This window comes from Podarcis erhardii (genome assembly GCF_964252035.2).
Source record: "Podarcis erhardii genome assembly, chromosome: 6".
NCBI classification, from domain to species: Eukaryota; Metazoa; Chordata; class Lepidosauria; order Squamata; family Lacertidae; genus Podarcis; species Podarcis erhardii.
The window spans coordinates 30,198,089-30,214,776 of record NC_138510.1 but is presented as its reverse complement, the minus strand read 5'-3'; the positions used below and the strand labels follow the sequence as shown (position 1 = coordinate 30,214,776).

Below are 16,688 nucleotides of genomic sequence, written 5' to 3'. Positions count from 1 at the left end.
AATCCCTCTTGCTGTTCTGGCTTCTGGGATAGCTGCGCAGCTTGCATTCGCTCCATAAGCCGCACACACATTTCCCCTTACTTTTTAGGAGGGAAAAAGTGAGTCTTATAGAGCAAAAAATACGGTACTTACTTTGAGGGTGTGGCTACAGTTTGCTGGGGAAGATGCAAGGTAAGCTCCCATTGAACTTGTTGCTCTCAGCGTCTGGGGTGTCTGCGTATTTCCTGACCCCTTGAAGCCGAGAAGTAGGTGAGGGTTCAATTTGTAGCTCGGGATGGAAGCCAGAGTCAGTGCCACTGTTACCAAAATTTATGGGTTTGACGGAGAAGATCAATATAGGTCAGGGGCCAAACCTGCAGGTGAGATTTAGCAGCCTCTTGGGCAGGGCCTCCATGTTGCCGGAATCTTTAACTCTCATTTCCTGGATCAGGCCCATCAAGACAAGCATCCTGTACTCAACAGTACTGCAAGCAGGACCTGAGCACAACAGTGCCCTCCACTCCTGTGTTTTCCAGCTACTGGTATTCAGAAGCATTCTGACAGTGGAAGTAGAACATAACCAATCAAAAACAGTATCACAGGCCATGCTGGTTGTGGGAGCTGGGAATCCAACAACATCTGAAAGGCCAAAGGTCCATCAGCCATTCTGTAGGGAGACAGGAATCATGGAAATGAGCAGCCAGACAATGGTTAGTAATCAGGGCTGCCTATCTTGTGCAGGGGCAGGGAAATTTTCGGCTCTCCATATTTGATGGACTCCCAACTCCCATCAGTCCCAGCCAACGGTGATGGGAGCTGTGGTCCAACAACACCTGGAGGCCCAAGTTTGGGAAACCCTGGTCTCATGTTTGAGTGTGAGGTGGGATTTTGAAGAATTTTTGCTTTAGCACACTGCTGTGGAGTTCTATACTCTCAGAGTTTACTCAAGAGCCCCACCTCCCACCCACATCAATTTATAGAATATTGCTTGTCCATCTAGGGCTTCCTGGCCCAGTATTGGCCCCCAATATTGTAACAGAGGGCCTGCTGCTGTTTAGTATTGCCACCACTATTTTATTATATGCAGTATCCCTGCAACATACACTATATATTAAAAGTACCTGCTTTTGTTATTCCTTTTTACTTCCTGCCTTCAGCATTACATAAAAAATAATAATACAATAATATCCCCGTACATATTTTATCACCTACTTAGCTAGATACAGGGCTGACAGACTGGGGAATTAGGGTTTGAAAGTCAAAACAAATGTGATTTATTAAAATTTAAATACAGAAGAACATATTTATTTGCAATTTGGTTATGTAACAATACTTCACTTATAGGGATTACTGTTGCTTTATTGATGTTACACTTAAATTTAATTATTACATTTATTTTATTTTATTATTTATTTTAATGCTTTTGCTGCTACACAAATACCTTTCCTACAGTAAAAACATTATTGAAACCTGGCAACTTTCTTCAGCCTCAGCAAACTGATTAACTACCTCTTGGCAGATTGCCTGCTGAACCCCAGTCAGGTCCAGTCCACCCATGAGGTAAAGTGAAACAACTACCTCAGGCAGCAGAATCAACAGGGGCATCAGTTCCCGATGTCAATCTTTCTTTCCCCCTTGTTCCTGATGTAGATCCTCCCTCACCCCTTCTTTCCTGGCAGGGAGGGGGGAGTCATTGTGGGGTCCTCCTCAGATGCCAAAATGTCTTGCGCTGGCCCTGAACCCATCCAATGCATTGCTCTGGCTTCAGCTAGGAGTGCAAGACCATTGTCCCCTTCACACAGTTGATGATATAAAGTCTGAGCCGTGTTTAAAACAAAACTACATTTTTTCATTTAAAATTTTCCTTGGAAATACACAGTTTGTACACGTTGTCAAGAGCTTTAGAGCTGTATTTATCCAATAAAGAATAAAAAGTATTACGCAGAATGCAGGCAAACACTCTCCCCCTTTTTTTAGAAGTTAGCATTCTCAGGGAAAGTGAGCACCTCTAAAACATTTCTGCAGGTTTGCAGGCTTCTTGCAACTGGCATGTCTGACAGTTCACTTGCTATTTGTTCTTGCTAAAGAGAGAGAGATATATAGTCTTTTTAGTTGTTAATTGTTTCTTATAGAATGTGGAAATTCTCCTGATTTTAAATTCAACATGTCTTTGTTCTATGTTATAAACCATGTAAAAAGGTAAAGGGAAAGGACTCCTGACTGTTAGGTCCAGTTGCGAACGACTCTGGGGTTGAGGCACTCATCTTGCTCTACAGGCCGAGGGAGCCGGCGTTTGTCCGCAGACGGTTTTTCCAGGTCATGTGGCCAGCATGACAAAGCTGCTTCTGGCGAACCAGAGCAGCGCACGGAAACGCTGTTTACCTTCCCGCCGGAGCGGTACCTATTTATCTACTCGCACTTTGACGTGCTTTCGTACTGCTAGGTTGGCAGGAGCAGGGACCGAGCAACGGGAGCTCACCCTGTTGCAGGGATTCGAACCACTGTCCATGTAAAGATATATAAATTGCCCAAATAAATAATTTTGCTATGGGCCATAAGGTTTATAGAATTTATAGAATTTAGCTTGTCTATGAAAAGCTGGGAGAAAAACCAACGAAAAAGGGTGATTACTTCAAGCTATATATAAGTATAAGAAAGCAAACATATAGAATAATTCTGAAGAACGGTTTTGTTCCCAAAAACGCCTATGCCCCCCTCCTACCACAGTGTGGCGCCTGTGGCCTATCTTTGTGAATCACAGGCTTCACGCTCCCCCCCCCCCCCAGGTTACACAGCTATTTTCCATGCATGTTTTTAACTGCTGTACATCTCTGGATGATTCAGATTAAGCTTCCCAAAAGAGTCTGGTTAGCCATGGTTTAGCCCAACCCTTTGTATGAACTTGCTTATAGATAAGCAAATTGAAAGGAACTGCCATACCACTTCCCTATAACAAACTAGCTAGAGGAAAGATTTGGAATTTTCAGCATCCTCTGAGCACAGTTTGCATTTACGAACGCATTTCCAAATAAAAACGGGAAAGGCACAGTCTTGAACCACAATAACTTGAACCATGATAACTAAGAACCTCCCTAACTACAGGACCTTGGGAGAAAAGCAATGACAAACCTAGACAGCATTTTAAAAAGTAGAGACATCACCTTGCCCAACAAAGGTCCGTATAGTAAAAGCTATGGTTTTCCCAGTAGTGATGTATGGAAGTGAAAGCTGGACCATAAAGAAGGCTGATCGCCAAAGAATTGATGCTTTTGAATTATGGTGCTGGAGGAGACTCTTGAATGTCCCATGGACTGCAAGAAGATCAAACCTATCCATTCTCAAGGAAATCAGCCCTGAGTGCTCACTGGAAGGACAGATCGTGAAGCTGAGGCTCCAATACTTTGGCCACCTCATGAGAAGAGAAGACTCTCTGGAAAAGACCCTGATGTTGGGAAAGATGGAGGACACAAGAAGGGGACGACAGAGGAGGAGATGCTTGGATAGTGTTCTTGAATCTACCAGCATGAGTTTGACCAAACTGCGGGAGGCAGTGGAAGACAGAAGTGCCTGGCGTGCTCTGGTCCATGGGGTCACAAAGAGTCGGACACGACTAAACAACAACAACAACTACAGGACTCATTTTTCCTTCAGTTCATTCAGAAGGGCTTTAAACAACAATAAACAATAGGTTGGTATTTCCCCAAAATTTAAACATTCCATCAGCCTAAAGTGTTCTGTTTTTGAAAAATAACCAGGTCCTTTTCCCCATGTAAGGCAGGCAGCCTAATTAAAGCACCAAGCAGGGCATCATCACTGATGTCTACATCACCATTTTTAAATGCACTTGTTGCAATCTGTGATTTGCTTGTTGGTAATAAATGCAGAGGATCAACAAACTGTTGGCCACATTTCCTCAATGCACAACAACACCTTTTAGGTAGGCATTTGCTAATTACTAAATATTCATTCATTTGCTGGTTGCTAAATATTCATTATTACTGTTAATTACTAGAAATTTTGCAGAGCCTGGAGGCCACAAAAGAAATCAAGACTCTACATGAGATTACAAATGCAGATTTAAAAGGGAGTGAGGAAAGAAAATGAATTTTTGAGTGAATCGTGATTCAGCCTGTCTTAATGGTGGCTCAGTATTACGTGCTTTAGCAAAGCAGTGTTTAAAAACCAGAGCAGTTAAGAAGTGCTCCATTCCTTGTTGTTTTCTCTCAACGGATATTTTGCAAGCGGGTTGTGAGATGGAAGGGTTAATGTTTCCATGATAAGAAGTTCAAAAGATGAATTGTATGTTTGGTCAAACCCATGGATTAGGTCTCCTGACAAGACACTCATCACTTATAAGAATAGTCTTAGAGAAAAGAAACATTTGCACATGCAGCTTCTCATTCGATAGCACTGAATTTTTGTGGGGGAAGTTGGATTTGTAGAAATTCTCCCATGTATGGAAGAAGGCACAGAAGCTCAGGTCTATGTGGAATCACATCTTCCCCCATCTGTGCCCCTTTGTAGACACAGGTAGTGAGGATGTATCACTTATATTCCACAGGACAGGCGTTGAATGCGCTTGCTTGTGGCGTGATAACGTTTCATCGACTGCTGTGGAATATCATAGGGTATGCTTGAAAAACCCACCTGTTCAAAAGTGTGAGCGGCTTCTTTCTGGTCCTCATTGTGTTTCACCTCATTAACCACTTTGAAATACCATGGTAACCACCTCATCATAATGCAACCCACTGCCCCTTCCTGGTGCTCTGTTTACTTGCACAGCTGCTGTTTCTTACAACAACTTCACCATAGTCAAGCAGACCTTCCAAGCTGAAATCACTTGGTTTCCTCCCCCCCCCCCACTGCACACACACACAAAACCACAAACACACAGTAGCAACAGAACGTGTTGGTCTCCAAATGCAATCACCCTTGACTAGAATTCAGCACCTGTGTGTCTAGGCAAACTTCTAAATGACCCAGCCATGGAACTGGGCACTGCTTCAGGTAAGGAAGGCCCACACAGCCGGGTCATTGACATATTCTATCTGTAAATTTAAACATGCTCAGGAGCTGCTTGTTCACAAATAGCTCCCTTGGTGCTAGGAGAATGTCTAAAGGCATCTGTATCTCCCCAGAAATAATGGACAAGCAATTCCACCATTGTGTCCTCAGAATAGCAGCAGATGCCTCTGACCTGCAGACGTAGGTCCCATCTGCATTATATATTTAGAGCCATAGCATACCACTTGAAAATGTCCCCACCTTGCTCTGACCCCACCAGCTCTATACAGACAGGCAGGCAGGCACATCATTCCTTTTCCTGCCCTGCATCTTCTTCAGTCTTGGAGATATGCGTGTGACGCCATTTATAAGTTAGCTGGGCCTCATGCTGAAACTACCTTCCACAGTCTCTTTCAAGTATTTGCTGCGGTTCTTCCTGTTATGATAAAAAGAGTTTCTGATCGTCCCTTTAGTGAAGCCAGGGGACATTTCTTTTTCAAAGACCAAAAATGGGAGGCGAAATCTCTGTGACATATTTTGCGTTGCCTAATCCCCTCTCTACTCTTGATGCCTTTAAAAATCTTCCCCTAGAGCAATTTCTTTTCTGCTGCTCTGCTTCCATACCTTGTGTGTTTGCATATGCTTACATGGAGACAGATATGAAATGTGGTATGTATGTGTCTATATATATATATAATCTCACTTTGAGAGGGACCATCCTAATGTCTGGCAAGCGCATCCCCCTCTCAACCCATGTTTTTCTATTTCTTGCATGGTCTGATGCTTTAAATGAATAGCATCCCTCCTTTAACTAAGAGGGTTTAGAGATGGCAGCCCTCATAATAAGAGCCAATAATTAGTTAGCAATGAATAGCAGGTGATAAACAAGCTCAGTTTTGTCATTTTGAAATCAAGGTTAAAGCTTTTGTGAAGAGCAGCTCTTCTGTAAGCACACGAACAGAAATACAAAGTGAATTTCACTTAATGGGCACAACAAGCTTTTTTTGGTGGTGGAACTTTGGGATTTTCATCCTGAAAGGCCTAACTCCTTCAGCAATATCTTCTTGGCCACTTGCTGTGGTTGCTTGTTGCTAAAACTTAGAGACCAGCAATCACGTAATTATGGATCTTCATTATACTATCTAGTTAGGGATGTAGGATAGGTTTAGTCTATTTGAATCTTTCTTGAAATATCTGCTGGTGATTTGAGACCTACAACTGGATCTATTGTGTTTTTAAAGGGTTGCTGGCTTTTAAGGGGTTGGTGGAAGAAAAATGGCCAGGCGTCTGAAAAGGCTACTCAGGTAGGGGCTATTTCCGTTCTACTGATCCCAACAGTGCTGACAAATGGCGTACTATAGGCTGATCTGCTACCAGTTTGTCCATGAGGAGATGGAGAACTATGTGTGAATCCAGCAATAAGCTCAACAGGACTAAGGAGCAGATTTCTATACACACTGTAACGGCAAAAATTTTACCTGGACCCTCTCTGAGCTCCTGGTTCTATGCAGCAGTGTTAAATCAGGATCATAGGCAGCCACTGGCTGCAGGAAATTCATACTATCATTGTTCCAGTATCTATTCACAGTCTGAAGCTAAACAGGTCTGGATCTGGTCAGTGCCTAGACAGGTGATCTCCTAGGAACCACGCGTACGCCACCTTGGACTCCTGCAGAATCAATCCAGTCGTCAATGCACATGGTTCATACAGGCAAAATCTAGCAAGTCTCTCAAGCAATGGCAGTGATGAGACTTAGGGCTCATCCACATTTACCTTTAGCCCCATGTGTTCTAGGCACAGGTATCCATACTTTCCCAGTCCACGTCTGAGAGCTCCAACCCCACCCCACCCCCACTTTCCCCAGGAAAACCCACTCTTTAATGCTGAATCAGAACAGTGGCAAAGAGCAGGTTTTCATGGGGAATGCTGCGGGGGGGGCAGTGTTTGATGGAGAGTGCTCTTCAGGCAACCAAGGTTCCATTTGATTCTCAATATGTGACATCTGCAAAGAACAAATATTATGAAAGTTGGGTGGTCTGCATCCACTGTTCCTGCCTCTTTTAATGCCCACTGCGTTGCTTATCAACATCAGAGTCCAAGAGAAATGAATAACCAAATTGGCTCAAAGTCTAGCCAAACATAACACCTACTCCTCACAGTAAGAATATTGTATTTTACCCAATTATTTACCTTGGAAGGTTGGCAGGAACATAGGTCTGCTTCCCACAAACAATCATCTTAGTGCACAACCCCTTCATTAAGATATTATTCAATTAGTATATAACAGTGAGAGCAGAGGATGGAGCCAGTTTGAGAAGCCGTTGCTGGAAACTCTTTACTAGGTAAAAGCTACCTGCCACGTCATCCACTTTCGGTAAGAACAAAACCAAAACAGACTATTTGGGCACTGGGCATTTAGAAGAAAATTTATTAAGAATGTAAATACTCTGGTTGGTGTTTTTTCTATCCAAAAAAACAGAGAACACTGTGGAAGCTGACACCTGTCCTTTAAAATATTGGTCTTGAACTGGTGAGTCAGGACTTACTAACTCTGTTACAGCAGCCTAACCACAGATGAGTTGCAACACCAATATGGCCACCACACAAAGATTTGGTAAAAAGTCAGTCTCAGTCAGTTTTATTGCACATAGCCAAAGGCTGCCACAATGTACACAGAATTATTTGACAATTAAAAGTTATGAAGTAGGTCTCCAAATGCGTGTTTGGGCTAAAGGTGGGTCCCAGATGTTAAAACTACTGCCATAGAACATGTTTAAGGCAGTGGTGCTCTCCCTGTAGAACATCTCTTCAGATGTCAAGGAAAGAAACAACTATCTGACTTTTAGAACACATCTGAAGGCAGCCCTATTTATGGAAATTTTTAGGGGCTGATGTTTTTATTATTATTTTAGATATGTTGGAAACTGCCCAGAGTGGCTGGGGTATAAATAATAAAATTATTACTGTTATTGTTATCATTATTGCTGTGTGCTACAACTGAGCTTTCATTTTGTACAGTCTTGCTTCTTTGCATTTAATTCAGTGGTGGGAAATATGCATAGGTGGTATGACTAACAAGACTGAATTTCTCCTCAGAATCCACATGGGTGTAGGTGTGCCATAATATTCACACTGAGATCTGAGAGACACACAGGGTGTCTCTGGAGGCGGGTAAAGAGCAGGGAATAAACTTCCACAGTGGAGGAGAAATAGGTGAGGGAAACGACGAGGTATAAAAGGTCAAGTCTAGGAAAGCAGGGAGAAGAAGAAAAGAAGAAATGGAGAGGGATGAGGAAGCCATTTAGGAGTGTTTAGGTTGTGCATTGGCTCCTAGAAAATTCAGGCAGTGATTCGGACCACTGACACAAGAAAGCACAGCAAGGGAAACTAGACTGGAACATAACACAAACTTGTAAAACGTTATTTTTTACTTTCTTACGGTGCATCCAGACTGACAGTATTTTGCTGGAGGGATTCAAAAACATACTGTACCTTTGGCATTTGCACTTAAAGTGGAATAAATGGTTCTATTGCCCCATCCTATCACAACAAATCCACTTTTGAGAATAATCTGTCTTTTTGCAGTTGGCAACGTGACAGGGAAATGCAGTGGTGCCTCGCAAGACGAAAAGAATCCGTTCCGCGAGTCTCTTCGTCTAGCGGTTTTTTCGTCTTGCGAAGCAACCCTATTAGCGGCTTAGCGGATTAGCGCTATTAGCGGCTTAGCGGCTAAGTGGCTAAGCGGCTATTAGCGGCTTAGCGGCTTAGAAAAAGGGGGGGGAGCGAAAAAAATCACAAGACTCGCAAGACGTTTGCGTCTTGCGAAGCAAGCCCATAGGGAAATTCATCTTGCGAAGCGCCTCAAAAACGGAAAACCCTTTCGTCTAGCGGGCGGGTTTTTCGTCTTGCGAGGCATTCGTCTTGCGGGGCACTACTGTGCATTGAAAAATGACATGGGACAAACAAAGGGAAGACATGTAGATATCCTACAAGCAAATTGGGATGCTCATTGTCACATAACTGTAGTACATGTTAATGTTGCTGGGAACTGCAGCATTGTGATGGGAAAACTACAGTTCCCAGGACTCTTTGGGGGGAGTAAAGGTAAAGGTAAAGGGACCCCTGACCATTAGGTCCAGTTGTGGCCGACTCTGGGGTTGTGGCGCTCATCTCGCTTTATTGGCCGAGGGAGCTGGCCAGCATGACTAAGCCGCTTCTGGTGAACCAGAGCAGCGCACGGAAATGCCGTTTAGCTTCCCGCCGGAGTGATACCTATTTATCTACTTGCAGTTTGATGTGCTTTCGAACTGCTAGGTTGGCAGGAGCAGGGACTGAGCAACGGGTATTTCTTGGGAATCTAAGATATGGAAAGCATATTATTATTTGATCACCGTTTCTTTCTTTGCAAAGGTGCTTTCCCCATGTGTCAGGGGCAATGATGCAAAGCCTTTGGAATGTGGTTCTGATCTTCTTTTACTGCAAAACCAGAGCCAGTATAGTTGACCCAACTGTTGGGGAAGGAGGAGGAGAGTATCTGTTTGGAAATGGAAGCTATTTACCAGCTAGTAAAACAGTGAGACTAATCAGAACCGTGAGGAGTCAAGTCGGTTCATTTGCAAACAGAGCGGTCTATGCTTCCATCACTGCAGGCATCAGTGATACTGCATTCAATGACTGTAAGTAACCAGCATGGCATATTACTATTGCATACACTGCCCTAACTGCCAGAAATAAACTCTTCCATCAGAAATACTGAGTGAAAACAGGGATATGGCATTGCTTTTGCAGCTATTCTCTTTGATGTTTCTTCCCTCTGTCACCTAAACTCCCATTTTAAGCAGGGACTGGGAACCTCAGTCCTGTGGGCCAAATGCAGCCCTCTGCCTGGCCCTTAGAACCCTCCCAGGCCACCCCTCTCACTGGTCCTATTTTGTTCAGCTTGGAATGTTTCCTTGAATTCTGATGGAGGATGGAGGATAGAGATGGGGTATGTTAGTGTGCAGAAATGACGCTAGTTGCACAAAGATTTTTAAAAATTCATTCATTGCTCTGCCCACCTTTACCTTTTCACCCGATGCTGGTGTATGGACCTTGGAAGCGGGCCCAGAAGGAAATGCATGTTAAGTATAATTGTTTAATGCACATTAAAATGGAAAATAACTCTTGTGGTGTGTCTGTATGCATGCATGGCATGGAAATTTCCACTGAAGCTAAATTGGAGCTGAGTAGAGAGACTAACAGTTGATCATTAAGTGAGGCTGTTTCTCTGCTGGGTCAGTCACAAAGTGTTTAACTTCAACCACATGAAAAGTATACTGTTATAAATCTATGCGTATGCTAATTTGTAGAGCTCCATTTTGGGTGGAGCAAGTCTTTGTTCTGAAACTGCTGAGGAGAATGTTGCTACTCTCTTTCCAGGAAAACAGCCTCAGGCTAATGGAGGCTGTTTAGAGGAGAGGCAGAGCTTTGATTTTTAGCTCTGTATGAAAGAGGTTTTTAATTCTAAGATATTTTACCTGTGCTAGAATTAGCAAATGATATTATGCAACTATTTGAATGTAACTTTGTTGTTTTAAGTTTTTCTGGAGTTACGTTCTGTAAGTAAGGCCTTTGAACCATATTTTTGGACTGGGGAATTTTTATTTCAAAGAAGAGCAAGTTTTTTTTATGCAATTTGCTTCCGTATGCACAATATCAATAACCTTAATAATTCAGCCCTCAGGCTGAGAAAGGTTCCCCATTCCTGATTTAAGGCTCCCTCTTGCAGAAGGTGAGTGTTTATTTAATGATCAAAACATGCAAATTGTCTTTCTGGATTGGACCAGGTATCCATTTTATCTAGCATTCTGCTACAAATGGTGGCCAGTCAAATGGGCCTCTGGGTGTCCATAAGCAGAAGATGAAGGTGATAAGACTTCCTTTGTTGCTATTTTCCTAAACATCAGGTGGTTTCACAGGTTATTCTGGATCACTGAAAAGGGCATCAATAGTCACAGGCCATCCCCCCACCCCAGTGCTAGGAGCCCTGCTCAGGTCAAGACAACAACAACAGCTGACCTTCTCTTTCAATTTAAAAGTTTGTGGTTGAATCCAGCATTTACAAGCAGAAGAGATAACATTGTGTACAAAAGTTCCCCTCTTCCCACTTTATCTCCCTGCTTTGCAAAGATTCTCTATTTATCATAAAGTAATAGATGCCTTAAATCATGGTCAGCCTTTTCTCTGGGAATTTGTCAGGTTATTTAACTGTGATGGATCATTGTGATACCCCAGCCCTTGAATTTTGTGACCTTCTGTGTTCTCTAACTCCCTTAAAGCTGGTTTGTGAAGAAGTCAGTGTACCACCTCCCACTTTCAGATATACAAGGCTTACTGTCAGAGGTGATCAATCAACTGCTGCCACTGGACATAACAAACTCACTGCCGAAGACAATCAAAGATGTAAGTGAGCTCTTAAAAGGCAGAGAAGATACAAAACTGACTGGAAGCTTGAGAAACAAGGCTGACGAAACAGAGATGCTCAAAGTGATACAAAGTATAACGCAGTAAGTATATCACTGTCTTCAGACAGCTCTCATCATGAGTGGCATGCATAGCCCAGACAAGGGCAGTATCTTTACAGATGTTGGCTTATAGGCTATGCTCCATCCTCAAAGCCTTTTTAAAAATATTCAGATGCCCCTACAATAGGGGTGGGAAACCTGTCGCCCACCAAATGTTTTTGGATTCCAGTTCCCATCAGTCCCAGCCATTGTGGTCAATGGTCAGGGATTATAGGAGCTGTAGTCTGGCAACATCTGGAGGGCTGCAGGTTTTCCAGACCTGCTCTAGAGCAATGCACCATGGGATAGAATATTTGCCTGATGCAATGTCATCTAACCTCCTTGCAAACCAATCAAAATGGATGCTCAATAAATAGCCAACATTGTGTTATCTACCCACCAACAAATTAGGATAAATAAACAGATTATCTGGAAGCAACATCGTCTTTGCTTTAGACAAGGGGTACCAAGGCACCTCCCCCCCCCCAAAGACCTATATTTACAAGAAAGCTAGTTACAGATGAAGGTGGTTGCTAGACGCAACAATGGGTCATTGATTGTCTTTCAGTCTGGTAAGGAATCAAATGATTCTTTCATTACTATTCTGTTCTCACCAGAAGTCTGATTGGGGGAGGAAAATTGCAGTAAAAGACCTGCTTGACTATCTCTTCTCAATACTCTCCCTGCTTTTTTCAGCTTGGCCATTACAAAAATTACAATTCTTCCAACTTTGATGAAGTTTTCATCTGGTGACAAGGTCCACCTTTCCCTTCCAGTTGAAATTTCCATTAAAGGTGGAAGGTAAGTGTCCAAAAAGATCAGGCTGACAGCCAGAAGAGCACCAAACACACTTTTCCATTTCTAACAGTTGGCTTCAGCTGCAAAACAGCACAGTCAGAAGTTGGATAAGACTTCCAATCTCCATAAATACCCTTTCATGAAGTTACACTGTGGCTGATGTCAAGAGGAATCTTGCCTGAACCTTGGCAATAGGAAGTCAAAGAGCCCCAGTGTCACCTGTGCCCAGTAGCTCATTTCCACCCACAATGTGTACTATTGTGTCCTGATGTCTGTTGAAGTTTCTGAAGAAATGTTCATCTGAAGATAAATGTTCAAAAATGTTTAATAGAATTATGGAGTTGCAAGTGGCCTTACTGGTCATCTACTCCAACCCTCCGCTTTATATGGGGTATGCAATGCATGACACAACTACTAGAGCATCCCTGATGACCACCCAGCCTCTGATTTAAAAGCACCAGCGAGGATTAAGGGCCCACCACCTCCCAAGGAATTCAGTTTGACAGCTGAACAGGTCTTACAATTAGAAAGTTACACATGACGCTTCACCAAAATCTGCTCCCTTGGAATTTCCAGCCATTGGTTCTAGTCCTGCCTTTCAAGCATCAACTAAATAGTTTGTAAGTTGGCTCATTAGCCACGCAAGGCAAAGTATCTTTATTGAAAAGTAAATTGCACTTTGCTGAAGGGGACTTACTCTCTGGCAAATGTGCTTAAGGTTGCAGGGTATGATATAAAAATGGGCTACCCCTGTGAAATGGCTGGTTACCACTGTTTAATATGTTTTAGAGGGCAAATGAATTGTCCATAGGGATGGTTATTCTCTGTGAATTCCTATGCAGAATGTGATCAGTACTTCTTGAACGAACATGTGCATTGGTTCTAAGTCTTAACAGACTTAGTTTTATGTTGCTGGGTTTTTTAAAATGAAGTTGGAGATGTTACATTTGCTGGAAATTTTATGTTTAAATTCTGATTATGTGTTGGGATTAAATTTGTGGGTTGTTTTATTTTTGATTTGTTAGCTACATTGTGAGAATTAGGTCTATTTTTGAAGACAATAAAATAGTTGACCAGCAAATTTTGCACTTCTCCAAATAATGTGACATAGTTTCTCATCAAAATACACATTTAAAGGCTAATCTTTTAGATAAAGTAAGTGTTTTGCATACATACTTTGAAAGAAAATGCACATTTCAATATATACTTTGAAATTATTTAAATTAATAATAATAATAAATTCATATAAGTGCAGAGATGGAACAGAACAGAATTATAGTTAAAACATGATAAAATGACAGAGACCAGAACTATAGTATGTTAATCCTTAATGTCTATAGTCTTGGCTCTAACTCAAATCTGATTACATTGGGAATTTCTTTGAAATAAAATTCTAAAGAACAAGAATATTAATAACACAACTGAATGCTGATGGCTTTCATAGGAATGCAGATGCAGTCATTAAGAATTGTTGTTCTGCCAACATCCCGAGCCCTTGTAAAAAAGGAGAAAAATTGTTTATTTGCTTTTCCTTGGAGTTTAGCACCAAGAGTGGTGTCTTCAGTTCTGAAGTGAAAGTCAAGATTGATGTTGTATCCAAACTACTCTGGGATTCTTCCAGGAATCAGATATTCATCATTGAAGCTTCAAGGATCTTTATCAACGATATTCAAGTCAAACAGCAAAAGAGGTGAGTGGGGAAGATAATTCATATCCTGGTAACTGAAGAAGGTCATGAGCAGAGAAGGATACATCTCAAATACAAATCTGAGATAAAACTAAAGAGTAGAAATAAATAGCTGGCTCAGCTCTTGCTGTTAGTGCCATTTTTCTGGGTTAAACAGATAAGTTTCAGTCTAGATTTTAAATGCACCTGTCTCTGTTGGATTGTCCCATGAGTCTAACCCAAAGTGAAGAATAATGGCAAAAACTGAAGCAATTTTGATAATGATAAAATCTGATTGAACTTTTTGGCAACATTTTTGGCTGCAACCTAATTATATTCTGCAACCTTGCTAATTTGCTTTCAAACACATTTTGTCTTCAGTTGTGGGTTTCTGCATGTGTAACTTGAAGACCATCAGGCCTCTTCCAAAGACTGAAGTTAAAATTATTTTTCAGTGTTTGGACGTGTGGAATACACCCAGCCATTTGCCAGAAGCATATATTCTCTAACTTTCTCATGTTCTTCCTTTATATCTGTATTCCTGTTTTGCAACCAACCTAGGTTTAAGCTTTAGAATGTGAGATAAGAATTGCAAAGCAATAGGAATACTGAAATTTCTACATGCTTATAATTGATCCTTATAATCAGTGATGTCAATAATTCCTTTTGCTCAGTGTGGCTGGACCAGATGAGAACAACATGCAATCTGTGGTCTGGACAATTTTGATTGATGTGGTAAGCTGGGCGACTATGTACATTGGTTTCACGAATATATATGTTTTTGTGCTCAATTTCCCCTGAAATAAGGTATCGTTGTACCCAATTTTTTGTTGGAGAACTGCATCATGAAATTTGGTGTAAATTAGCTGTCCTTAAATTTGCATATTGGTTTGAGAAATGTGAATTATGCAGGTTCACGTGAACCACAAGAGTTTCTTCCCTATGAAGAGCATGCAACTCACAGTGGAGTAAAGTTGACAAAGTTCTCCAGCACCACATTTTCTCTATCTGGGGACATTTGGGTTTATTATTACAGGATACACACAGAAATTTCTATGTCGCAAACACATAGGACATTTGGATCCTAATTTGTCTGCAGGGAGATTAGATGACCTTGACTATTTAAGGAGCATTTGTTGCTATTTGTTCGTGGGGAGGCTAGACAATGCTGTGTCAAAGCAAGTGTTATATCACATTTTCCATTGCATTTCCCCATCACTTTCCTTCTTGCAAAAAGTCCAATGTTTGGGGGGAAGTGGGGTTGTTGTGCAAAACCTCCTGTTCAGCTATGATTGTGCAACCTGGATTTGCTGGTATGTGATTGAATCCCACCCAAAAATCGCTACGGCCTAGAAGTGTCTGCAGGTATTTAGCCCTGATCTGAGTGAAATTCAGAAATTCCAGAAGAAATTCCTAGGTTAGCTAATTCATTGTGTAGTTCTATACCAAAATATGCATTTTACATGATTCTTAAAGAAGTCTCTCAGCACCTTGTTTCAGGAGGACTTGGTAACAGTCCTTTCCATTCCAAATTATTCTCTTCCTGACTTTGTGTGTTTAATTCTTTACTGTGTGCTCTGGTATCTGAAGAAGTGTGCATGCACACGAAAGCTCATACCAATAACAAACTTAGTTGGTCTCTAAGGTGCTATTGGAAGGAATTTTTTTATTGTGTGCTCTGCATTCACTCTGTTTTACAGATCCGTCACTGCATCCGATTGGTGGCTGACATCCTTAATGTGTCATTTCTGAGTACACTGGCTTGTAAGTTGCTGATGACACCCTCTTTTCCCAACCACCTTTGCTTCTGCTGGGGAGACTTTGTGGAACAGCCTAGCAGAGGCTAACAGATAACTTTGTTCGGAAACAGAAGATAAGAAATCAGCTGGTAACTCTCCAAGCGTTCTATGCCCTAAATTAGGTATGGTTATCTCACAGTGATTCTCCATGGTTTTATTAAGTCAATCCATCAATGGAAGTGGTCTGTATTCAGGGACACCTATCTGGTACCAGGAATTACTGCCAATTAACTCATTGAGCATCATAAGCAACAATTGCCCTTGTCTGATAGCCTGCCCTATTTCTAAGGCTCGAGGCAAATGGTTGAACTGAATGTACTTTTCAAGTCTGTTTTAACCTTACAATTATAAAGATATCGTATATCGTAAAAGAGCAGCACAAAAGAGGTGGCTCAGGTCGCAATAGCCACATGCTCTTTCATGGGTTTTGCACGTGATTCAACAATCTCTTTGTATTTCTCTGCAGCTGCAGTTCCTGTTGGAACATTTGGGACCATCCATTATGATCTAATAGGTTCCCCTAAAGTAAACGATAGGTATTTCCTGATTCCTTATCAGGCAAGTATTATTCTTGGCTTTGGAGAACAGGTTGCCTTATGAAATTCTGACTAATCTCCATATCTATAACCTCTTTTCTTGCCTTGTGATTGTGGCAATGGAAGTCAGGTGTAGATGTAGTTGTGGTATGGCTTTCTGTTGCTGTTCCTGTTTTATTTCTCAAGATCTGCCTTTATAAGAAGAAGCACATGACACAGCTCTCTTGGGAAGGTACCATTTCAGGATATGTAGGGGGAGCAGAATTGCATGACCCAACACCAGAAATTCCTAACACAAAGAAAACTAGTAGGTTGAGGGGAAAGGTAGACAAGAGGGAGAGGGAGAGAATGTGTGTGTGTATC

The 16,688-nt window shown here is 41.8% G+C and overlaps 1 protein-coding gene across 1 annotated transcript; it reads left to right on the top strand.

Moving 5' to 3' along the window:
• The first annotated feature begins 3,906 nt into the window (after positions 1–3,906).
• On the top strand, positions 3,907–16,592 carry LOC309344437 (uncharacterized protein). Its single transcript, XM_081866806.1, has 8 exons — positions 3,907–3,916; positions 9,395–9,660; positions 11,343–11,529; positions 12,223–12,327; positions 13,868–14,014; positions 14,665–14,725; positions 15,691–15,754; positions 16,256–16,592. Exons 2-8 carry the CDS (start codon positions 9,420–9,422, stop codon positions 16,387–16,389), a joined length of 939 nt encoding a protein of 312 aa, XP_081722932.1. The 5' UTR covers positions 3,907–3,916; positions 9,395–9,419; the 3' UTR covers positions 16,390–16,592.
• Positions 16,593–16,688: the final 96 nt, after the last annotated feature.

What these genes read in the sequence shown, in the direction of transcription:
- LOC309344437 (XM_081866806.1), top strand. Translation starts at nt 9,420, where the DNA reads ATGATGCAAAGCCTTTGGAATGTGGTTCTGATCTTCTTTTACTGCAAA. An exon ending in TGATACTGCATTCAATGACT is followed by an intron (nt 9,661 to 11,342) that starts GTAAGTAACCAG and finishes TCCCACTTTCAG; the next exon opens with ATATACAAGGCTTACTGTCA. An exon ending in CAAGTCAAACAGCAAAAGAG is followed by an intron (nt 14,015 to 14,664) that starts GTGAGTGGGGAA and finishes CCTTTTGCTCAG; the next exon opens with TGTGGCTGGACCAGATGAGA.